Source organism: Lynx rufus, unplaced genomic scaffold (assembly GCF_022079265.1).
Source record: "Lynx rufus isolate CCGP_SWC_20201006 ecotype Redwood Valley unplaced genomic scaffold, mLynRuf1.p SCAF_17, whole genome shotgun sequence".
Taxonomy (NCBI): Eukaryota; Metazoa; Chordata; class Mammalia; order Carnivora; family Felidae; genus Lynx; species Lynx rufus.
The window spans coordinates 26,757,273-26,781,616 of NW_025814831.1; the positions used below are offsets into that span (position 1 = coordinate 26,757,273).

At 48.4% G+C, this 24,344-nt stretch overlaps 1 protein-coding gene across 2 annotated transcripts in view; it reads right to left on the bottom strand.

The window, feature by feature from the left end:
- The window catches only part of LRRC74A (leucine rich repeat containing 74A), a 32,941-nt gene extending 8,991 nt beyond the window's left edge, over nucleotides 1-23,950 (bottom strand). Inside the window, exons 1-10 of one of the 2 annotated variants that reach the window (XM_047080306.1) lie at nucleotides 23,834-23,950; nucleotides 21,962-22,090; nucleotides 19,098-19,270; nucleotides 16,238-16,345; nucleotides 15,144-15,240; nucleotides 10,856-10,905; nucleotides 10,398-10,479; nucleotides 5,750-5,835; nucleotides 5,117-5,311; nucleotides 1,668-1,763 (exon numbers count right to left, since the gene is read on the bottom strand). In XM_047080306.1, coding sequence (XP_046936262.1) covers nucleotides 1,668-1,763; nucleotides 5,117-5,311; nucleotides 5,750-5,835; nucleotides 10,398-10,479; nucleotides 10,856-10,905; nucleotides 15,144-15,240; nucleotides 16,238-16,345; nucleotides 19,098-19,270; nucleotides 21,962-22,090; nucleotides 23,834-23,870 — 1,053 coding nt within the window. In that variant the 5' untranslated portion in view covers nucleotides 23,871-23,950. The remainder of the gene's footprint in view (nucleotides 1-1,667; nucleotides 1,764-5,116; nucleotides 5,312-5,749; nucleotides 5,836-10,397; nucleotides 10,480-10,855; nucleotides 10,906-15,143; nucleotides 15,241-16,237; nucleotides 16,346-19,097; nucleotides 19,271-21,961; nucleotides 22,091-23,833) is intronic. The other variant, XM_047080307.1, reaches the window with a different exon arrangement.
- Between the last annotated feature and the right edge of the window lie 394 nt (nucleotides 23,951-24,344).

Consider the following 24,344-nt stretch of genomic DNA (forward strand, 5'->3'; position numbering starts at 1 on the left):
TTGGCTCAGGTCATGATCTTGTGGTCTGTGAGTTTGAGCCCCGCATCGGGCTCTGTGCTGACAGCTCAGAGCCTGGAGCCTGCTTCGGATTCTGGGTCTCCCTCTCTCTCTGTCCCTCCCCTGCTCATGCTCTGTCTCTCTCTCTCTCAAAAATAATTAAAGATTAAAAAAAAAAAAAAGATGTTGAAGTCCTAACCCTTGGGAACCTGTGAATGTGACCTTATTAGGCAATAGGGTCTTTTCAGATGATCAAGTTAAGATGAGGTCATTAAGGTGGGCCCTAATCCAATATGACTGTGTCCTTATAAAAAGGGGCATTTGAATACAGAGACAGACGTGCACGCGGGGAGAACGCCATTTGAAGCTAAAGACAGAAATCAAGACGATGCTCCCACCAAGCCGAGGAATACCACAGATTGCCACCAAACCACCAGGAGCTGGCAGGAGCACGGCACGCATTCTTCCTCGTGGTCCTCTGAAGGAACCAGTTCTACCATGACCTTGATCTTGGGCTTTGGTTTTCAGGACGGTGCGACAATACATTTGCGTGGTTTGAACAGCTCTAGGACGTGGGTGCACTCTACCTGCCTCCCAGAGAAGGATCAAATGAGCCAAAGCCTATAAAATCCCTTTGGGGGAAAACCGTATAAAGTGGCGGGCGGGTCTAGGATATTGTTTTTACCAGCTACCACCTCTCTGAGGATTCAGGCAAGAATACCTGGTCCAGGGGCGCCTGGGTGGCGCAGTCGGTTAAGCGTCCGACTTCAGCCAGGTCACGATCTCACGGTCTGTGAGTTCGAGCCCCGCGTCAGGCTCTGGGCTGATGGCTCGGAGCCTGGAGCCTGTTTCCGATTCTGTGTCTCCCTCTTTCTGCCCCTCCCCCGTTCATGCTCTGTCTCTCTCTGTCCCAAAAATAAATAAAAAACGTTGAAAAAAAAAATTTAAAAAAAAAGAATACCTGGTCCAGTGAAGTCACCTCCTCACGCCTTCCTCCTCCACCAGGGGGCCTTACCCTCAAATTCTACTCAGTCAGCCAAGTCACAAAATAAGAATACAAGTTATTACATGTTTTAGGACTCAGATTCTAAAAGTTCTGTGATTCTGGGGCGCCTAGGTGGCTCAGTCAGTTAAGCATCCAACTCCGGCTCAAGTCACAATCTTACGGTTCATGAGTTTGAGTCTCGCATTGGGCTCTGTGCTGTCAGTGCAAAGCCTGCCTGGGATTCTCTCTCTCCCTCTCTCTCTGCCCCTCCCCCACTTGCACGTGCTCATGCATGCTCTCTAAATCAATCAATCAATCAATACCAAAAAAGTTAAAAGTTCTATGATTCTGGAACCATTCTGGGGCCCAGGGCTGTCCATCAGCAAAGGTGGCAGTGAACAAATTCTGTTCTGGGGGCCTCTCACCTTTGATTCTGGTGTTTCTGCTCTTAGACCCATCGGGATCTTGTAAATGATTTCACACCACAATGTTATCAACCGAACGGCTACTCCTATTAAAAGGACCCCAAGAGAAGCCCAAGTCGTACTCCAGAAGGAGTGACCTTTTCATGGAGTATTTGTGTGAGGGCCCATGAGGGGACAGAGCTGTTGGCACTTGCCAACATAGCGTGGCCGTGGTACCTGGCATGCTCCCTGGTGCAAGCAACCACGATCTAATCACTTACAGAAATGTCAATCTCCTCCATCTTGGATTTGGGGTTCCTCTTGATGGACAGGATAAGTAACGTAGCCCCATCCATACTCACAGGGTTCAGGAAAAGCTGTGGGAGGAGGGGCGAGACAGAAGGAGGATGAGCTGGCTATAGGAGAGCCTGGCTCAGAGTGTGGCTTCCATTTCTTTCCATCAAATCGTAATCTCTATCTTCCACCCAGACTCCTCTGTAGGCATCTGTCTCCCTGTCTGTTTGTCCAGTCATCCATCCACCTACCCATCTCACTGCTCATCCATCCATCCATCCATCCATCCAGCATTTATTGGAGGCCTGCCATGTGCCAGTTGCTGGGTTGAGTGCTAAGGGATGCACAGGCAGATGTGACAAGGTCTCTGCCCTCACGTAGCTTACACTCTACAGGGGGACACAGGCAAACAAGCACATGGCATCAGACGTGTGGGGAGGGCAGTGACAGAGAGGTACACACTGGTACTGCAGAAGCAAGGAAAGGGGCATCTGGTACAGTGGAGGGGACACTGGAGCTAAGCCTTGCGGGACTAATGGGGATTATTCTGGTCTGAAGAAGCAGGGTTAGGACCAGAGGAGGGAATGAGACGCACCAAAGAAGGCAAAGGGGAGGCAAGTGCAAAGGTGCAGAGGTGTTTGGGCAATAGCAAACATTTCATGAGCAGGAGCAGAAAGAACGAGGCCACAGAACAGGGCTGGGCCAGATCACAGGGACCATGTGGACTTAGCTAAGCACTCAGGGCATTATTCCAATGGGGCTGGGAGCCAATGAAGCTTGGTGTGGTGGTTCACAGCAAGGAACATAGACCCCAGTGGCTCTGCTTACTAGCTTTCTGGCCTTGGGTTATTTCCCTGGCCACTGGGCACCGATCACTTAGGGTTACTCTGAGGATCCAATAAATCAATTCAAGCAAAGTATTCAAGAGAGTGCTTGGTACATAGTAAGCAGCAAACGAATGTTAGTTAATACTGTTGAAGGCTTTCCACCGGGTGGCTTCTTGATGAGGCAGCCAAAACTTAGCTTCTAGAATCCTTTGCTTGACTCCCTTCCCTGGGAACATCATTATTTTTCCAAGAGTAGGGAAAGGAGGGTGGCACTTGATGTGTTTAAAACTTTTTTCTTGGGGTGCGAGCCTGGCTCAGTCAGTAGAGCGTGTGACTCTTGATCTTGGGATTATGAGTTCAAGCCCCACATTGGGCATGGAGCCTATTTAAAAAATAAAAATAAATCAGTACAATTTTTTTCTTTCATTTTAAAACATTTACAAATTTTTTTAAAAAAATTTTTTTCAACGTTTTTTATTTATTTTTGGGACAGAGAGAGACAGAGCATGAACGGGGGAGGGGCAGAGAGAGAGGGAGACACAGAATCGGAAACAGGCTCCAGGCTCTGAGCCATCAGCCCAGAGCCCGACGCGGGGCTCGAACTCACGGACCGCGAGATCGTGACCTGGCTGAAGTCGGACGCTTAACCGACTGCACCACCCAGGCGCCCCAAAACATTTACAAATTTTAAGTATATTTAAACACGGGACAACGTGTTTAAACATTTAAACGATGATGCATGGTCATTATAGAAAAAATCCAAAAAGAGGTAGAAAAAAATGTTAAAGTCACCAGTACCGCCACCAATTAGAGAAAATCCCTATTGCCATTTTGTTGAGGCAACCTTTCAATCTTGGAAGATGCAGGTTCTCTGCACTTTCCTTGGCTTCACGGTTCCACAGAGGCTGAGCCACTGGCAGGCTGCATCAGTCTCTCTTCTCTGAGTTACTCCTCCTCCTGCTCTGGTCAGGCCTCGTTCCCAGCTCTCACTGTCACTAGACAGTCACCCTGCTCCCTCCAGTGCTGGCAGTCTGACTTCCTTTTCGCAGCTCTAAGGTGCTTGTCCTCTCGGATGGCAGCTCATTGTTGCTGATTTCTTTCTTTCTTTTTTTTTTTTAATTTTTAAATGTTTTTATTTATTTTTGAGAGAGAGAGAGAGAGAGCAAGAGAGCATAAGTGGGGGAAAGGCAGAGAGAGAGAGAGAGAATCTGAAGCAGGCTCCAGGCTCCGAGCTGTCAGCACAGAGCCTGACGCGGGGCTCAAACTTGTAAACCACCATGAGCCGAAGCCAGATGCTTAACCGACTGGGCTACCCAGGCGCCCAATCGCTGATTTCTAACTCCCGTCCTTCTCCACCAGCACCCCCACACCTGTGGTCCTCCCGCATCGCCCCCACATCTTGAGGAATTTGAACTGCAGCGGGGAAGCCTGGCAAGGCTGACTTCCTTGCCTCTCGAGCTACATCACCCGAGCAAGTCACAGAGCCTCAGCTTTCTCATCTGACAGGGGAGCTAGTGGAGCGCACGTCGGAGGGTCGGGCTGTGAGCCAGCAGCAAACCACCTGTCTGCCCCTGGCTCACGGCAGGAGCCCCAGAAAGGGGAACCGGTAGTGGAAGTCCTCATCTTTCTTCTGTTTTCCAACCACCCAGGAGCTGCCATGTTATACATTAGCGTCTATAAGCCAATCAACTTAAAATGAAAGGTGGATCCACTCATTCACTTAGCTGACATTCATCAGGCATCTCCTATAGGCCCAGCACTAAGCTAGGCCCGGGGGAATAGTAATGGGCAGGACCAAACACAGTGTTCGCTCTCAGGAAGCTCTCATACCAGTGGAGATGACCAGTCAACTAGTCACTGAAATGAGAGTATAAGGAAGAATCTTGAAAGAAACCCCCGAGGCCGTGGCTGGACAACAAGGGAGAACATGGGGTAAACTGAGGCTGGAGAAGCACACCGGGGTGAGAGAACTGGATTTGCACCACAGGAGGCCACGGAGTGGGGAGTCTAAGCTGGAGGGGACTAGATGGGGGGGGGTGGAAGTCAGACTTATGCTCAAAACACACACTCTGGCTTCAGGGTGAAGCAGAGTCTGGAGGAGACCCAGATGGGAGGAAGGAAGACTGGTTAGGAGTTGACATCATGCACCTGGTGACAGCAGAGGGTGACATTAGGTTTACAGGAGAGAGACAGTCAAGAACCTATGCACATGTGAAACATAAGGTGAATTTTCCCAATGATTCTCTCCAGCAATATGCAACTCCATCACTCTGCTCTCCCCACCCTCCCCCCACAGATACACACATACACACACACAGATGCGTGGACGCACAAGGACACAGGGACACGCACTGATACACACACATGGGCACAAGGATGCACAGACACACACATGGATGCACACACACAGATGAACACACATAAACACGTGGATGTACACACACAGATGCATGGGTGTGCACGCACAGATATATACATGGATGCAGGCACACAAGCGTGGACACGTGGGTGCCATGGAAACACGGACGCACACAGAAGCATGGGCGTGCACACATGCACACGGACACACACACAAAGTGGCCCATCCCCAGCTTAAGTAAAGACTTTACCTTCAGAACTTTGAGGCTCTCATTGAACTCCAGTCCTTTGCTGATTTTGATGACTCCTTCGTTGCTGATGTCATTGCTGCTGACGTCTATGTAGACCAGGGAGTTGTTGAGCCTGAGGACCTCTCCCAGGGCCGTAGCCCCCTCGTTCCCAAAGCCGTTCATAGAGAGATCCAGTTTCTGCAGGGTTACATTAGCCTCCGGGGAGGAAAAAGAACAGCACCAGCATCAAGGTTGCATGTGACTCACCCAGCCAAGAGGCCCTGGTTTCTCTCCCCTGCTGCCATCCAGACTGGGTGCTCAGTGGTCCCCAGGAGGGAGAGCTCAGTCAGATCCCTCCCAGTGGGGGGAGTCAGAGTCTGGTCATTCTTTAGCCCTTAATTAAACTGCCCTCTTGAAGTATCCCCAAAGATGACACCAAGACCCCAGCAAGGTGAATCTGCTGAAGTAGGATTTATCCTAAAGAAGAAGGCACATCCAGGAATTGGGGAGGGATGCTAACAATGTGAAAGCACTTGATGAGAGCTCAGTGTGTACTCATCAGGGGGGTCATGAGGAAGAGGTTCAAGATGGTGGGATGCGAAACCCTGACCATCCTCACTGGTTTCAACACACCACTGCCAGAGAGAGACTTACCCGGAGACCATTGCACAAGGCCACAGCTCCCCGTGTGTGGAACTGATTCCAGCTCAGATCCAGTGACTGGAGTCCTATATTGAGGGCTAGAGGAGGGAGGGAATCATCTCAGCATGCCCCAAATCCCAGAGAACCCACTCTCAGAGTTGACAGATAGCCACGACATTGGGGAATAAGGACTACTCAATACTCACTCAAAGTAAAACGCTGGGGCAATAATTTTTCCATTATTCATTTAAACCCCAAATTGTAAGATGATTCCCAGTGTTGGCAGTAATGTAGTCAAATAATCATACTCCTGTATCGCAGGGGGCAAGCAAATTGCCACAATTTGGCAAATGTGAGGTGGTCACAGATATTTTGCTATCAGACTGTGTGTGCCCCCTCACACAGCAATATCACCCTGAGGCTCTTCCTAAGGAGACAGTGCAGGATATGAGAAGAGTGATTTATCAGGTGTTTATCATGGCATCACTTATAAAAGTAACACTCATGACTCACAGGGGAAGGGTAAAGTACAGAATAAACATCCATTTGGTAGAATGTTGTGCAACCATTACACTAGGAAGAGAGAGCATGGAGAACAGGGGTTGTATTTAGGGAGGGAGGCTGTGGTGGGCAGGGCATATGACCCCACGTGATGTGTTTTTCCTGGAGAACTTCAGGAGCAGAGGTGGCTCCAGAAAGCTTTCGGGACACTATCACTTGTAAGTGCTGCAGCATCAGGCTTGTCTAGAAGCTGACTTGCACAGACGTTTTAACTTGCATAGAACTTTTTAACTTAAAAATATTTTTCCTTATGTGCTGCGGAGGGTTGGGGAAAACATCATGTGGAAACACATCATCATCGTTATTTTTATTGGGGAGGGCGGATATGCTGAGGACACTGTTGGAAAGACGCTGAAGCACTCCTGAAGTTTTACTGGGTGGGAGGCATGGCCTTCAACCCTCAGGCCCAGGACGATGTCTTACTCTATTTTCTTCTCCATGGTCAGTGCCCTGTGTGCTGGTTGTGGGTCTCTTGTGTCAACAACCAGGAGCTACTTTGCATAAAGTGAACACAGTATCTTATTTTGAGAACAAACTTTCTCCCGCCTTCATCCTCTCCCTCATTCTCTCTCTCCCTTTTTAATGTTTTTTTTTTTTTTGTTTTTGAGAGAGAGAGAGAGTGTGTGTGTGCAAACTGGGGAGGGGAAGAGAGAGAGGGAGACACGGAATCCGAAGCAAGCTCCAGGCTCTGGACTGTCAGCACAGAGCCCAATGCGGGGCTTGAACTCAGGAACCGACTTCAGCTCAGGTCATGATCTTGCCGTTTGTGAACTGGAGCCCATCGGGCTCTGTGCTGCCAGCGGGGAGCCTGCTTCAGACCCCGTCTGCTCCTCCCCAGCTTGCCTGGGGCATGCTCAAACATGCGCGCTCTCTCTCTCTCTCTCTTTCAAAACAAATAAACATTAGGAAAAAAGTTGTTTTAAAATTTAGATTTTTTTTTTAAGATTTTATTTTTAAGTAATCTCTACACAACATGGGGATTGAATTTACAACCCCGAGATAAAGAACTGCAGGTTCCAACTGAGCCAGCCGGGCATCCCTGAAATTTAGTTTTAGAATATTTAAAAATCAGTTTTCAGATGGACTCAAATTGCCCCATAATGCTTGCAGACCTTGCTCCTTCCCTCAAACCTGCCGGCCTGAACCCTCTCTCCAGGAAGGTGCTGTTCATACATCACTGAGGGGGCGGCAGCAGAGAGATGGGAGAGCTCCCCCCTCCCGACAGGACAGACCCCCTGCCCCCGCATGCTCGCTCCTTCTCCTCGCTCTATTAGCGCTGCGCCCTGCCTGTCGGTTCCAGTCTCCGTGGCCGCCAGCCTTTTCAAGGATTCTGCTCCTGCCACCATCTCCCCTTCCTTCCCCAGACGTGTATCTTCCTTCCTTCCTATCAGCATCTTCCATCCTTGGGAACCTTCCTGCTCTCAAATCACCCATCTTTCTGGCGCAGCCTCGTCTCAGTGGGGCTTCTGCAGGTGCCCACGTTGCCTTTCACTTCTTGGCGTCCCATTTTCAACTCCACCCCCTGGGGGCGGGTCTCCACACTCATGGCACTTGTCAAGGTCACCAATTATCTCCATGTTGACGAGTCCTGTGGTCGCTTTTCTGACCTCATCTTATTTAACCACTAAGCAACACTTGACCCCGCCGAAGATTTCCCCCTTCTTGAAAGAATCCCTTACTTGGCTCCTGGATACTTCACCTTCCCCTCCTTGACTGACCACTCCTGCTCAGGTTCCTCCTCCCCGCCTCTGGTACACCTAAAAGTGTCAGAGTGACCCAGGCAGTGATGGGACGGCTGCCTTCTCAACTCTATCCACACTCCTTGCCAGGATCTCATCTCGCCCTGTGGTTTTAAATGCATTAGAATGCCTATAACTCCCAGATGCGTGTATCTCCAGTCCTGACCTGCTCACCAAGCTCTAAAATCATATAACAAATCAGGTGTCTCCATGTAGATGTCAAACAGGCAACACAAACATCACATGGCCAAAATGGGAATTTTGGCTCCTGACTCATGTCCCTCCATACCTGTTACTCCCTGAGTTTTCCCTCCAACCAGTTCCTGAAACAAAATAACCAGGCATCTATCTTTCTCCCTTTCCTTCGTTCTGCACATCAGCAAGTGGGTTTGGCTTTACTTCCAAAGTAAGTCTGGATCCATTCACTCCTATTACTACCTCCTCCCTCAGCTCCAGCTATTGTCCTGTCTTGCCTGGACTACGGCATTAGCCTCCTAACTGGCCTCCCTTCTTCCATTTTTTTTTTTAAGTGTCATTAACATACAATGTTATGTTACTTTCAGGTGTACAATGTATTGATTCAACAATTCTATACACAGCATTTACCACCGTAAGTGTATCACCATCTGTCACCAAACAATGCTATTACAGTACTGTTGACAATATTCTCTATGTTACACTTTTCATCTCCATGAACTGGAAGTTTGTACCTCTTAATCTGCTTTGCCTATTTCACCCATGCCCCCCCTTCCTCGCCCCCCCCCCCGCCCCCCTGCTGCTCCTGGCAGCCACCAGTTTGTTCTCTGTATTTAAGAGTCTGGTTGTCTTCAGTTGTGTTCTTCATAAAACTGCGTAAAACGTCACAAAACAGTTCCTTAGAGGAACTGCAAATCAAGCCATGTCACTCCCCTGCATTAACGTCCTTCAATGGCTTCGCAGCACATGGAGAATAAAATCCAGATTTCATGCACCTCATGGCCCACAAAGCCCGACCTTAGCGGCTGCAGGCCACCTTGGTGACCTCCTCCTTCCATTCCCTTCCCCTGCTCTGCTGCAGCCACAGGGTTCCAAACCCGCCCCCCCCCCCCCCCCAGTCTGTTCTTTCCGCCTGGAATGCTGTGCTTCTGGAACTTAGCATGGCTGACTCTTCTTTGATATTCAGGTTTCAGCAAAAAGCCACCTTCCCTGTAGGGCTTTTTCTCACTCCTCCACCTAAAGTAGCATCTCCTTTGCTCATAATGACCCCCCCCCCTACTAATTTCCCCAGGAATGAACACTTAGGTTCTTTCTTTTCTTTCTTTTTCTTTCTTTCTTTCTTTCTTTCTTTCTTTCTTTCTTTCTTTCTTTTTTAAAATTTTATAACAAATCTGCAGTGAACCTCCTCGGACATCTCTCTCTGCATACGTGTGAGAGCTTCTCCGAGACATGCACAGGTGAATTGCTATATCAAAGAATACATTTTTAATTTCACTAAATACTGTCAAACTAATCTCCAAGGTGCCTTTACCTAGCAGCTTCAGAGAGTTCTTATTTCTCCCTTGTGTTTACTTCACTGGATGTTCTCTCACTTGTAATTTCTGCAGCTTCGGTAGATGACAAGGGGAATCTTTTTGTTTGTTTTGCATTCCTCTAATTACTAAAGAGCTTAGGAATTTGGCTTTCTGTTTTCACTGTCCATAGGCCTTGACCATTGTTTTATTGGGAGTATTTATCATTGTCATGGATCTGTAGGATCTTTTATCAATATTCTAAAGACAAATTTTTTATATTATACAAATACTGCAACTATCTATTTTCTGTCACTTATCTTTTAACATTGCCCAATCTTTTATCATAAATAAGTTTTAAACTTATTGTTGTCAAGTAAATGAATCATTTTTGTTACAGTTTATGCCCACTGTGCATATTTAATAATCCTTTGCTTCCTTGAGGTCAGCAAGTTATGTTTTTCTAGTCATTTTATAGTTTTTAAAAAATGTTTTATTTGTTTAGTTATTTGAGAGAGAGCATGAGTGGCAAAGGGGCAGAACGAGAGGGGGACAGAGGATCTGATGTGGGCTCTGCACTGCCATGCCGACAGCAGTGAGCCTGACGCGGGGCTCAAACTCATCAACTGTGAGATCATAACCTGAGCCACAACTGAGCCACCCAGGCACCCCTGTTTTTCTAATCATTTTAAAGTTTTACTTCCCGCATCTAGGTGCTCGCTCCACTTTAAATGTATTTGGGGTGTGGTTTACATCACTTTTTATAACCAGAACGTTCAATAACAATAAAAACCAGGAGATGCAGCTCTGACAGGTGACTGTCTGCCGAGTGCCCTCTCCTAGGCTGGCCCCTTGCCCCCGTGGGGGACTCACCCAGCATCTGCCCCAGGTGTTCTCCTCCCTTATCAGAGAACTCGTTGTGGCTGAGATCCAGTGTCTTAATTCGGTAATTGGCCTGGAGAGAGAAACGGTGCAGAGAGAGGTGATTTTTGTCTTTTATGTGACCGCAAATACCTCTCTTATCTCAGGGCGTTGTGATGGAGGGCTCCCACACACCAAAAATCGGGTGGACTAGAGTTTTTAGACTGAAGATGACTTCTTGTGCATTTTTTTGTTTAACCGTCGGTGACTGCTAGGAGGGTCTAGTCCCATCCAAACAGCCCTCCCTCTGCTGCGCTTTGGTCAGGATCGGCAGAGTTCAGCCACTCACCAGCTCCCTAAACATTCAAGTGACCTCACTTCTCTATACCAAGAGCCACCCTCCAGATCCCCCACATCTCCCAGGGCCATCCCCCACAGGGCTGGGTTGCTCCTGCCCCCTTGTTACTTACCGAGAAGGCTTGGCAGAACAGCTCTGCGGATTCGTCCTTGAAGTTATTTCCTGTAGTGAAGGTGGGTGTTTGCAATGCTGTCCAGACTAGGGCTCCCTCACCCTCCTGCATTCTAGCCCTGCCAGTCTCTCCCCTTTGCAACCATCAGCCACAGGAAAGGTGGCAAGTGCTTAAAGCAAATATATGGACATGGAAGAAAACAAGAGAAAAGAGGGCAACTATTTGCCATCCCCTTTAACATCCCTTCCTTTCTCTGCCATGATAGCTCGGGGAGTTCCAGAAGTCAGTACAGCATGCCCTGTGCCCCCACTGGCAGCATCGACCCCCTAGCTTAGCGCCTAAATTCTGTAACATTATTAAAAATATGAATCCAGCGGCAGGGCCATGACCAGAGAGGCACAAGTGAGGCACTCCCTCTGTGTGCAAAATCTAAGCTCCGTAATCACAGGGAGTAACGTCTTAATATTTGTAAAAGTCAAAACTAATGCAAGACATCTATGATCAACAAAATTGTATTTTTTTTAATGTTCACTTATTTATCTTGAGAGAGAGTGTGTGTGTGACCAGGGGAGGGGCAGAGAGAAAGGGAGAGAAAGAATCCCACGCAGGCTCTGAGCTACCAGCACAGAGCCCGCCAACGTGGGGGCTCAAAGCCACTAACCATGAGATCATGACCTGAGGTGAAATCAAGAGTCAGATGCTTAACTGACTGAGCCACCCAGGCGCCCCTCAAAATTTTTAAATTTTAAATAAAGGCAGGATCTGACACTGTACTTGAATGGTTAGGCCTCACTCACCTCACCAATAACCTGTCCCTGTTGGATCCTATTTTGTATTTAAAGTGTGGATATTTTGTTCACCACAGGCATTTTTCGCATTATTTTTGACTTTGACAAATATTGCAACAGGATATTATTTACTTAGTTACTGACTTTTTTGAGCCCCTTGAGTTCTGTGATCGAGGTGTGTGCCTTCCTCATCTTACTCTCACCCCAGCCCTGCTGAATAGTTTAAAAGATTTCTGGAAAATATATGCGATTTCTGGGAAATAAATGATATAGAGACTTATCCCCAAATTTCTTCTTTAAACCCTTAATAATCTTTGTATCTCTAGCACCTAAATAGTGCCTGGCACATGATAGGTGCTCCGTAAATGTTTCCTGAATGAATGAATGAGTCCACCTAGACACAAATGCTTCTTGGTTGTATTTGTACCAGTGCAATAAAACGAGATGATAAGCTAGTCAATGTGTAAAATTAGGTTATTACCTATTCAAATTGTTGTGTCTACATCAGTGGTTACAAATAGTACGGAGCTGGCAGTAACAGAGTCATTTGGGAAGTCTGATAAAATACAGATTCCCAAACCCATCCCTTTCAAGATTCTGATTCAGCAGTCTGGGATAGGGCTGGGTAATTTGTATTTTTACAGAGCTTTCTGTATTATTTAATGTTATATTAGAGGTGTTAGCCAATGCGACTAGAAAAATCATTAGGAGCTGCAGCTATTGGAAAGAAGAGACAAAACTCCTATAATTTACAGACATGATCGCCTGCCTAAATAATCCAAGAAAATTAACTGACAGAATGTTAGAACGAATAAGATAATTCAATAAAGTCACTGGACATAGGATCAACGTACAGAAATTAATAGCTGCCAGACATATCAGTAATAACCACTTAGAATATATGATAGAAAAAACATTCTGTTCACACAGGAATAAAATGATAAAACACCTGGGCCTGATATGAAATGTGCAGGATTTCTAATGGAATAAAAGCATAGGACTTTATTGAGGAAGATAAAAAAAAGACTTGAAGAAACAGAGGTAAACCCAGTGCTTGAAATTTGGACCCAAGCGCTGACCTCAACATCCACACTTTTAATCATTCTGATTCACAGATAACTTGCTGATAGCCAAAACGGACGTAGTACAGGGAAACAGAAAACAGTTCATTGTAGAACTGTAACCTGGTACCATCTTCTTTTTTTTTTTTTCAAATGTTTATTTATTTTGAGAAAAAGGGTGAGCGGGGGAGGGGCAGAGAGAGAGAGAGAGAGAGAAAGGGAGAGAGTCTCCCAAGCAGGCTCCTTGCTATCAGCACAGAGCCTCATGCAGGGCTCCATCCCACGAAACACGAGATCATGACCTGAGCCGAAATCAAGAGTCAGATGCGTAACTGACTGAGCCACCCAGGCGCCCCTAGGCCTTTTTTTTTTTTTTTTTTTAATGCTTATTTATTTTTGAGACAGAGAGAGACAGAGCATGAATGGGGGAGGGTCAGAGAGAGAGGGAGACACAGAACCCGAAGCAGGCTTCAGGCTCTGAGCTATCAGCCCAGAGCCCGACGCAGGGCTCAAACCCACGGACCGTGAGATCATGGCCTGAGCCGAAGTTGGACGCTTAGCGGACTGAGCCACCCAGGCGCCCCCCTAGGCCGTTTTTAAAAGTTATCTCTACACCCAACGTGGGGCTCAAACTCACAACCCTGAGATCAAGAGTCACACACTCTTCTGACTGAGGCAGCTAGGCGCCCCTGGCACGGTCTTCTTGAGGGGAGATTTGGAAATTCTTTTCCAACTTCAGAAAAATAGGTGTATCTTTTTATATTCCGTAATTTTGCTCTTGGGTGTCTATCTAGAAATACTAGAACATATGTCCAAAAGTTGCATGTACAAGAAAGTTCTTTAAAAATTATTTGAAAGATTGAAAAACTGGAAATGTGCCCCTTCCATACACACACAAATGGAGAGAGGTTAGATAAACTATGCTGTATCCATCCCACGGAATACTATCCAGCTGTTCCAGAGAATGAGATAAATCTACTTGCTATAGAAATAGGAGATATATTTAGAGTGAAAAAGAGGAAATTGGAGAAGAGAACCTGATATGTCATAACATTGATATTAAAAATTACACAAACTCTATTTTTGCATTTTCTCTCTGGATACTTTTTTTTTTTTTTAATTTTTTTTTTTCAACGTTTATTTATTTTTGGGACAGAGAGAGACAGAGCATGAACGGGGGAGGGGCAGAGAGAGAGGGAGACACAGAATCTGAAGCAGGCTCCAGGCTCTGAGCTGTCAGCACAGAGCCCGACGTGGGGCTTGAACTCGAGCTGAGAGATCATCACCTGAGCCGAAGTCACTTAACCGACTGAGCCACCCAGGCACCCCCATCTTTATCTTTCTGTACTGCAAAGGATTTTCAAGGTCATTAATTTTATTCACCCGATTCTAATTTGCTGTTAAATGTATCCATTGAGTCTCTAGTTTGAATGATTATATACTTGCCATTTCCAGAAATTCTATTTTGGGGAGGTCTTTTAAAAAATAGTATTTTGTTCTTGTGTGTTTTTATTTTTATGTTCTTAATCATATTAAACGTAGTTTACTGTTGGGGTCAAGATATCTGTTTGCTTGCAGTTTTAGTTAATTAATAGTGCTTCTATGCAGTTGGAAGATAAATTATATGGTCACCAAATGTACAGTTTATTTCTGATAATTCTATTTTCTGTAGTCCTTGAGGGTCTGATGCTGCTGCTTGTTAGAATCTGGCTGCTCTCACGGTGTTTTGTGTCCTTGTTTTGCAATTTTGGACTCTGAGCCCATCTTCATGGGAGCTTTATCTGTGGGAATCCCAAGCAGCCTGCAGCCTGGGTCAAGGGTCATTCCTCCAATGAGGTTTTCTGTTTGTGTCTGTTGCATGCCCCAGGGTATTACCAGTATAGGACGACTTAGGTTAATTTCTTAGGGGTTCCAGGACCCTGAAGACAGTATAAACTCAAACCACAAACCTGGGTTCTCAAGTGACTTTTTTTTTTTTTTCTGTGAGAGAGACAGATAACAGACTAATTAAAAAGTGAGTGTACAATAAGGGGCCAGGGGGCAATAAATGCTGTTAAGAAAAAACAAGTAATGGAAACAGGATAGTGATGGTGATGGAGGAGAGGGGAGGGAAGCCCCCTCAGGAGATGACATTTGAGCAGGAGCACGGATAAAGCAACAGAGTGAGCCATGCAGTTATCTGGGGTAGAGACTTTCAAGCAGAGGCAGGCATGCTGCTGAGTGAATCAGAAGTTTCTTGTTTGGGAAAGCCAGCACGCCAGTGTGGCCATGGGGAGGGGGAAAGGATGACTGGAAGGGTTTAGCGGGTGTGGACACAGTTTTCTGATCTCAGAACTCGGAGGGGCCTGGTCTGGCTCACTTAGACCCTGGATTCTCCCTGCCCTTCCCCTTCTCTTCTTTTCATCCCTTTGTCCTTTCCCACCTCTTCCGAGGGCTCACCCGAAAGCTGGAGGTTCAAGAGCGAAGAGGTATTTCTCTGAAGAAATTCTGAGATGGTGCTGGCCCCCTTCAAGCCAAGATCATTGTTGGAAATATTCTAAAAGGCAAGAACACATTCATGTGTGTAAAAATCCCACCCAAGGGCCCTTACTAACGAATGGTGCCAGTGTGAGCCTTACTTGAGGCCTGCACCAGGGAGTAGGGCTGGGTGGGGAGAGGGGCAGGAGAGGAGGGGCAGGATGGATTAGGAAGAGCAAAGGAGCAGAGGACCATGGGAACTCAGCCCTCCTAATGCCTGGCTGGAGGGCCCCTCCCACTGGTCTCAGTTTTTCTGAAGTTGGCTTTGGTGACTCCCCACCTCTCCAGTTCAGCTCTAGCACTTTAGATAAGCACACTGTACATTTCTTTTTTGAAATCCAAGAGAGCTTTGTTTAGTTTGGTGTAAGGCAATTGAAAAATTAGCTTTGAGTAATTCATTGTTATAAATTCCATTCATTGATTGGTGAAGCATGAATGAATCTGCTGGGGATACGCAGGGATACAAATGGACACATTCCTTTCAGGCGAGTGGGAGGGACGTTCATATAAACCAGCCATTATTATCATAATTGTTTCTCCCCTCTCTTTTTCCCCTTTCTTTTTTTTTTTTTTTTTGTGGTAAAAATAGACATAACACAACATTTACCATCTTAGCCGTTTTAAAGGGTATAGCTCCGTGGTCTCAAGTATATTCACCTGGTTGTGCAACTATCACCACCATCTATCTCCAGGCACATTGTGTTTGATGAAAGTATTTCGTGTCTTTATTTTAGGTTCACTTTAGAGTGACTCTGCAGAAATAAGGGCTTATAAGGTGCAGACAGAATTGGTTTCTTAGGGTTCCTGGGACCACAGGGAACACAGCTCCCCTCCCAACCCTCCCCGCGGCCAGCCTCGGATGTGTGGCCCTCCTCTGAGGAGTCACATCTGGAGGAGAGGGCCTCCAGGCTGCAGAAAGCCGGAGGCTGGCCAGGGCTTGGGCAGGGGCCTCTGGCCCGTGTCGGGTGTGTTCCGAGAGCCCAGGTGGTAGGGATCGGCAGAGCAGAGCACAGTACCAAGTCTTGCAGGTAGTAGTTCTCTTGCAGCATCTGCACCAGGCTCAAGGTGCCCTCCTCCATGATACAGTTGTCTGCCAGCTCCAGGGTGACAACACTCGTGTTGGACTTCAGCCGCCACAAGAGGAGGGGGAGAAAGACAGAGGTAGTCGGCGACCTAGTCAGTTCCCTGCCCTTTCCCAGAACCCGTCCTCTCTCTTGACCATCCCAGCCTTTTCAGAGGGTACGGAGAGGCAGGCTAGCAATTCTGGAGAAAGCACAGGGATGATCCATTCCGCTGAGTTTTGCCAGCACAATATGCTTATTCTGGGCACCTCCACCAAAGGGGGCTCTGCAGGGGAATTTAGAAAGGGGACATTAAAACGATGAAATCCTGGGGCGCCCGGGTGGCTCAGTCAGTCAAGCCTCCAACTTCAGCTAAGGTCATGATCTCAGGGTTCATGAGTTTGAGCCCCACATCGGGCTCTGGGCTGACAGTGTGGAGCCTGGAGCCTGCTTCAGATTCTGTGTCTCCCTCTCTCTCTGCCCCTCCTCCGCTAGTACTCTCTCTCTCTCAAAGACGATAAACACTAAAAAAAATTTTTTTTAAGTAGAAAAAACAATGAAATCCCTAAAAAGTGTGGGGCACAGGGATGAGCTAAACAGACTGTAGCTCTTTCTCAGGGAGGAGAGAAGCTGTGACCTACTCTGACATTAAGGAGAAGTTGATGCCTTTAATAAACGTATTTAAACATAAGGCATTTACTGTGCCTGTTTCTTTCACAGGTCTTTCTTCTAGTTTAGGCTCTGGCTTATCTGGTACTTTCTTTCAGTCAGGACGTTGTCCCAAGGCTGTTTGGAAGGACCTGGATTTCAGTCTTAAGTATCCATATCCAAGCTAGTCAGCACTCCCACAGGCAGCAAGGTGAGAGGAAGCGACGTGCAGCATGAGGGCCCGGGGTCAGCTCTAGTCAGGACTGTTATTCTTCCCTTCCCCACCTCAGTTCCGGTGCAGAAAGGTATGAAGAATAGACACATCTTTGGATTTGGGTATTCTCAAAGTGCACCAAGCGGCAGGAGAGGCAGCCACCGGGAAGGAGTCCTAGCCCCCCCGCAAAGAGCAAATGTGACAGCTCGGATAACACAGCGCCTAACAGTCCACCCAGGGCCTTCACCAAGTGCCTTCTGGCCTCAGCTCTCCGAGGTGGGCAAAATTCCATTGTGTGCAGAGGCAAGGGTCAAGGCTCAGGGGGCCAGGTGTCAGTTAGTGCCCAGCATCGGGGGCCGGACGACCAGTTGCATAGTCACCCTGGGGACTAGCGCAGTGTGTGGGGCAGCGGGCAGAGCCCGCACCAGGCCTGTCCACATTCACGTCACACAGGCCAGTGGCCGCTGGTTGCTCTTTGTGCCAGTGTCTGGAGAAACAAGGATGAGCAGAGGACATCCCTGCACCCCGCCAAGCACGAGGGCGTCGAGGCAGGCAGGTGAGAGATGGACGGGAAGCATGAGATATGAGCACTACCATCAGCGTGCTTTTAAGCCGAGCCAGGGAAACACAACATGTGCAAAGTTAAACAGTACAAAAGATAAATAACAGTTCAGTCCCCCAGCATGTCACAGTGATTAATTGTCAAATTAGTGACACAGAGAATCAGGGAAAAAGAAACTCCCCCCAAACAGAAACTGTTGTCACTAAGAGGCAAGCAGCCCAAGTCCCGAGAGAATTGCATTATCCGTTTTTTTCGTGAAACTCATGCCGTAATGGTGCATTCCTAACACCTCATTAATCAGTCTTTCAACACTCAATAAATTTCAAGATGCCTTTGTTCTTTTTGTGCTCTTCCCCTCTTTCCTCCCTCCTCCAGAAAGCAGCACGATCTCGTATTTCACGTGGCCTCTTAATGGGCATGTGCCAAATGCAAATGCTATGATATTTCCCAAAATGAATGAGTGCTTTTTTTTTTTAAATCAAACTTTCTCTTTACCGTCCTAAATGAACAAACAGTGTTGTGCTGACATACAGTTGTTACATGATCTGTTTTTCTGGGATGGAAGCTGGTTTGTATACAATCAATTATAATTATATAAGGCTATGATGAATTCAAGGTCAAGTCCTTGGTTGCTCATGCCAGGCTGAGAGAGAGAGAGAGAGAGGACATTATTCCTATGCAAAAACATGAGTTATTTTACAGTGTGATCTTTTTAAGAATTGCAACATTGCAAAATGGGGCGCCTGGGTGGCTCAGTCGGTTACGCGTCCGACTTCGGCTCAGGTCATGATCTCACGGTCCGTGAGTTCGAGCCCCAAGTCGGGATCTGTGCTGACAGCTCAGAGCCTGGAGCCTGCTTCCGATTCTGTGTCTCCCTCTCTCTCTGACCCTCCCCCGTTCATGCTCTGTCTCTCTCTGTCTCAAAAATAAATAAACATTAAACAAAACAAAAATAAAGTGGCTGCACTATTTAAAAAAAAAAAAAAAGAATTGCAACATTGCAAAAGGCAAACTTTGAATAGAACAGCTCAGTAGTGAACACCTTTATAGCAAAGGTGAGCTTTGGAATTGAGATCCAGGCTGGCATTTTGTATCATGCACCAGCATTAGTGACAAGCCGAGCCACTTACCTGTGGCTGCTGCCTTTACTTCCTGAATCAGAAAGAGCATAGACTTCCAAAGCCAAGGTCCCTAGCAGCCCCCTTCCCAGGAGCCAGTGGGGCATCCATGCCTATTACGTAAATCGACTGGCAGTCAAGCAGAGCCTAGGGCAGGGCGGGCATAAAGCTTGCAATTTAGGATCCCATGGGGGGTCTCTCTGAGTCTTGAGCCCACTACTCTGTCAACCCCCGCCTCTACCCATCATCAAGGGCCCCCATTAGCATGCTCACCACCAGGGCTATGGCAATAGCCTTGGTACCACTGGGTCCCAGCCCATGGTGGTTGAGGTTCACGTAGGACTCCTCCATGTTCCGGATAAAGTAGGAGACGGGCACTACACCCACCAGTTTGCAGGCCTCCAGGTACAGTTCCCTTTGTCCGGTGGTGAAAAGTTTCTCCGTATCTACACAAAAAAATGGAGGAAGTGGGGTTTTTCTTCCATCTTTGCCTCATTTCTCCTCTAACCCTGGGCCAAGTACGCTTCTGCCCGGTGTCCCCTCTGCCTGAGGATGTCCCTGTGGGTGTGTGTGGTGGAGGGCAGCTCTAATCGGAAGACGGCCAGAGGCGGGAGGGGGAGACCCAAACTCCAGAAAGCCCCAAATCTCCCTCTGAGTAAGAGATAAGGCCCCTGGTTTTAGGCCCCAAGCCTTCCCAGGAGAGGGAGCAGCGTGCCCACACCTTCCCGTGTTGCCCACATCCAGGACTGATTATCAAGGATGCATAAAGGCCAGCTCTCTTGTCCACCTTGGGATGGCTCTGAAAGGCCAAACCGAAAGCTGATTTGTGACGGCTGAAGGAACCTCTATTTGTTTCAGTTTCACTACCACTATTGAACTGAGAGCCACGAATAAAGCCTTACTAAAGATTTAGAGAGGTTCCAACTTTCAAAACCCCAAGTGGGACTGAGTGGGTTTCTCAAGGTGGCAAATCACTGCAAGATGGAGAGACCTCCCCAAATCACGTGGAAACAAACAAACTTGTATTTGAATTGATACTCCTCTTTCAAAGACTTGTATGTCATTTTTCCTGACAAAAAGGACTATTGTGTCTACTTTACCAATGACAAATCTAGCCGCAAATCACACACAGCTCATCGGTGCTAACACCAGCTACCAGAATTGGGGACTTTATCTCTCCGTTCCAAGCTCTTGGGGCCTTTGTTCCTTGGACTTTAGATGGGCCTGGCTCGTGGTCAATGGCCCTCCCTGGATTCCATATGCCCTCACAGCTGTGTCCTCATTAAGTGGGTCCCTTCAACAGCTGGGCCTCGCGTGGCTAGCTGGGGTCTAAGCGTGCATCTGTGATCCCTTTGGATGCCAGGGCCTTTAGCCAACCCACCTCGGACATTTTATGAGGCAGACAACGTGAGATTTGTTGGTGAACAGACAACTTTACGAGGAGGCTCACTCTGCAGGCACAGCTTCTAACTGGCCTTCTCTTTGGGATGGTTGTAGGGTAGGCTCTCTCAAGCTCGGCGCTGCTGACATTTTGAGTTGGGTCATTCTCTGTCACAAGGGGCTGTCTTGAGCGGTGAAGGATATTTAGCAGGATTCCTGGCCTCTGCCAGTGAGATGCCAGTAGCATCCCCTCCCCCCCCCCCAGGGTTGCCAAATGTCACCTGGGGTGCAAAATCGCCTCCGACTGAGGACCGCTGTCGCATAAGCAAAACTGCACGTGGCAGGTGCCCAATTTCTGCCTTCTCTCCCTCTTCTGTAGCCTCACTGCCAGCTTGCTGTTCCACCGGGGGCTCACGTCTCAGGCCAGCTCAGAGAAGCCCTCCGGCCCCATTCCCAGCTCCTCGGCACCAGGGGGCACCAGCTGCTAGAGCAGCTGGGCCCTGAGTTTCTGCCCCAGCACAGCCTAGCTGCCTGTAGAGATTCTTCTTTGCCAAGGCAGGCGGTAGGTACCCCCCACCTTTGTCCTCGACACTAATTCTGCTCTGTTTCACTCTGCTGACCCTTTCTAGCTGTAGTCGCTATGGTTATATTTTAGAGGCAGCTGGCAACCGTGTTATCTCTTGTGGGGAGCTGGGGGGGGCAGGTGGGGGGAAGACGCGACAGAAGCAGGAGTCTGGGACAAAACATCCAGTTTCTATCTGCCACCCCCCCCCCCCCCCCCCCCCCACCAACCAGGTAAAGGTCCGGGTTGAAACCAACATCAGCACACTAGCGGCAGCCTGGACGTGGAAAAGAAGTCAGAAAAAGCAACGAGATGAGGGCGGGGGCAGGGAGGAGGCATATGGGGAGGGGAAGTTGTACGCTGGCCACGGTAGGGAGGTTTATGAACGGACTGACCCAGCCGCCAGAACACAGGAGACGAAGGCAGTGGGCTAGCCTCAGCCTGGAAGTTCTGGGCTGAGCTTTCAGGTGGGGCGAGCCATGTGCTCACCTTGCTTCACAGGTGTTCTTGGCACTTCCCTCCCTGGGGAAATGGAGAGGGCGAAGAGGGTGGAGGCATTGTTTGCAATAACAGCTCAGCCGGCCCTCTTCCTCCCCACCCCCACAGGGCACACTTGGCTTTGTCCAGAGCAAACTCTCAAGTAGGGTAACCAAGAAGTCTAATGTGAGTAAAGAGAAAAGTCACCGGGTTGCAAGAGGGGCCACAGACGGTCCAGCGGCCCCACAACACCGAGCACGAAGGCAGATCAGCAGAGCAGCGTGAACAGGGGATCAGCAAACATTGGCAGCTCTCTGTGGCCTTGGGCAACTCACACAATCTCCTTAAGCCTCAGTCTCCTCCTCTTTAAAAGGAGGGTAATGATGACAACCTCCTGGGATTATTGCAAAGAGGACATAAGATGCCACACGTGGAAACATTTAGAAAACCGGAAATCCCTGTGTAAGTACTGGTTCCACTTTCAACAAGCTGATGCGACCACTGTGCTCAGCAGGTAGGCCACGAGCATGGGGCAGCTGCTGCCACCAGGCCAGCCTCGAAGAGGACGTGGCATAGGACTGCCCCAGAGGTTGCTGCCACGTTCCTTCTGTGGGGTGGCCCACTGGGCAGAGCCACGGCCGACCCGGGAGAGCTGAGGTCTCCAGCTTCTGAGGAAGGAGGCGCACCCCCACCCTGTCCACTAAGCGCCCATGGTCACCTTCGATCTCCAGGTCTGTTTCTGAGCTCTCCCCGCCTGGCTTCTCTTTTTCTACAGCCACAGTGGCCTCAGCCTCACAGTAGAAGGTCTCGTCACTGTTCCGGGCTGCTGGCTCGGTTTCAGGTTCATCTAGAAGAAAAACTCATCTCCTTGATTCTGGAAATGAAACCTGAGGGCCTCTCAGGTGTGAAGTCTACCTGTGGCTTCTCCCCCCACCCCCACCCCCTTCCTTTGCCAGCTAGGTCCTGGAGGACCTCCCCCCACCAGCCAAGGAACTGCGATGTGCATTCAGTCCCGTCAGGGACTACATTCTACAAGCCCTCCCTCTCGGACGCAGGGCCACCGCCTGATCGTCTGTAGAGTCTTGTGCTAAACACCCCCTCATGTCCTCTGCAGACTCCCTGCTCATTCCCTGCTTTGGGCCCATCTCAGAGATTGGCTCTTTGCCACTATTTTCCTTCTTGTCGGCTTGGGTGGGGTTCAGGGCCTGCTTTACTCTTTCAGGGAGAGGATGTGTGTGGATGCCTAGGCTGCCTCATTGGCAGGCACAAACGATGTTGCAGAAGGCGAGGGGCAGGGCAGAGTGGGTGACTTGGGACATCCATAAAATGCAAGGGAACACAAGCAGTCCCAAGGAGAAAGAAGGATAATTTGATTCCTAAGAATTTGACCTAGCTTCTCTTCCTTCCAATCCAACATTTATTTTAGGATCATGAAGAAGGAAGAGCTCAGGGGGTACCCGGGTGGCTCAGTCGGTTAAGCGTCTGACTTCGGCTCAAGTCATGATCTCACGGTTCATGAGTTTGAGTCCCGCATCTGGTTCACTACTGTCAGCGCAGAGCCTGCTTGGGATCCTCTGTTGCCCTCTCTCTGCCCCTCCCTGGCTTGCACTCTCTCTCAAAAATAAATAAACATTAAAACAAAAAAGAAGGAAGAGCTTTCAAAATCTTGCTGGGGTTGAAACTAATTGCTATGATTAAATACACGTGTCCTAAGCTTCCCTTATAGCAGTCCCGATACTTTGCTGGACCTGAGTTTTCTGCGGCTGGACCACTGATCTGGGACTAGGATGAGTTCCTGAAAGCCACACATAGGAGTCTAGAGCTACTCCTCCCACATCCACAGGATGCAGTGTTTGGGGGAGCCATGCTCTACCAGCAGGTAACCCATCAAAACTTAGCCAATCTACTCTATGGGTGGACTGAGCATTTGTGGCAGGGGTCCCCAGTTTTAACCACCCAAGTTCTCAGATGGCGGGCTTCCTAATAAGTTCATGCAGATGTTTTCTTAGTCCTTCTCCGTACACCAAGCTCCAGGAATTATTTCCGAGACTGTAAGACAAGGTCTGTGTGATAAGGGGTGGAAGTAATAGTGGCCCAGCAGTTAGAAGATATACAGCAGCTTAGCCATCAAATGCAGCCATCAAAAAGTTATGACTTTCTGAGTCTCAATATTCTCATTAGACACACAATTTTGGAATTCCATCCAACCAGTAGAATGCTATTACGTGTTTAACTGGCTCTCCGGAAAAAAAAAAAAAAAATCCTTGATTTGTAAAGTTAGCTAATTCAGGTGGGGTAAATATTCCCAGCATGGCTGATTTCAAACTACCAACATGATGTCAGACAGCTCACAAAGCGGAAATTAAAGTTGGCCAGAGCTAGTACGAGCCAATTCCAGCATAGCATTGCCTCCAACTGTCTCATTCCCTGTTTGGGAGGCCCTGAGGCCAAGTTGACGTAACACATCATCCCAATTCTAGAGGATCCCGGGTGAGGAGGGAAGGGGGCTTCAGGGTCCCTGTGATCACTGGGTGTTATACTGAGACAGCCCAGAAGGGCCCGAGTGGTGAGAGATGGGATGCCTGTTCACCTTTTGTCTCAGGCTCAAGAGGTTCATCATTGTCCATGGTGCCAGGGCCCTCTCGGGGGCCACTGTCCACTTCTTGTCACCTTTCTGCTGCTTCCCTAAGAAGCACACCCGTCCATTCACTTCTGCCTCAAACTTCGTGCACCCTGCCCTCACACAGACAAATCCCAGGGGGGCTGTAGTTATTCTTCCTCCCCAGCAAGCCTGGAGAGAGTGGGCTTTGGTGGGAAGAGGACATGCGTGGATTTGACCCCAACTCTGTCTGGGAGAAGCAGCTAATTGCTGAGATCATCAGGGAGAGTGGTATGGCTCTATTCCCGGGAGCCCTGTCAAAAGGATGCCCACCCTCCTGCGACTTTGTGACTTAAGAGCCACTTTAATGTCACCTCTTCAACATTCCATGACCTCATGCAGCCATTGTGATCCACATGGGTGGACCTGGCAACAGCTAGCCTCCCGCCCTCTTGGTGGCTCTGGCAGTCCTCTTTCCTCATATGTCCACTGGGGCCGAGCC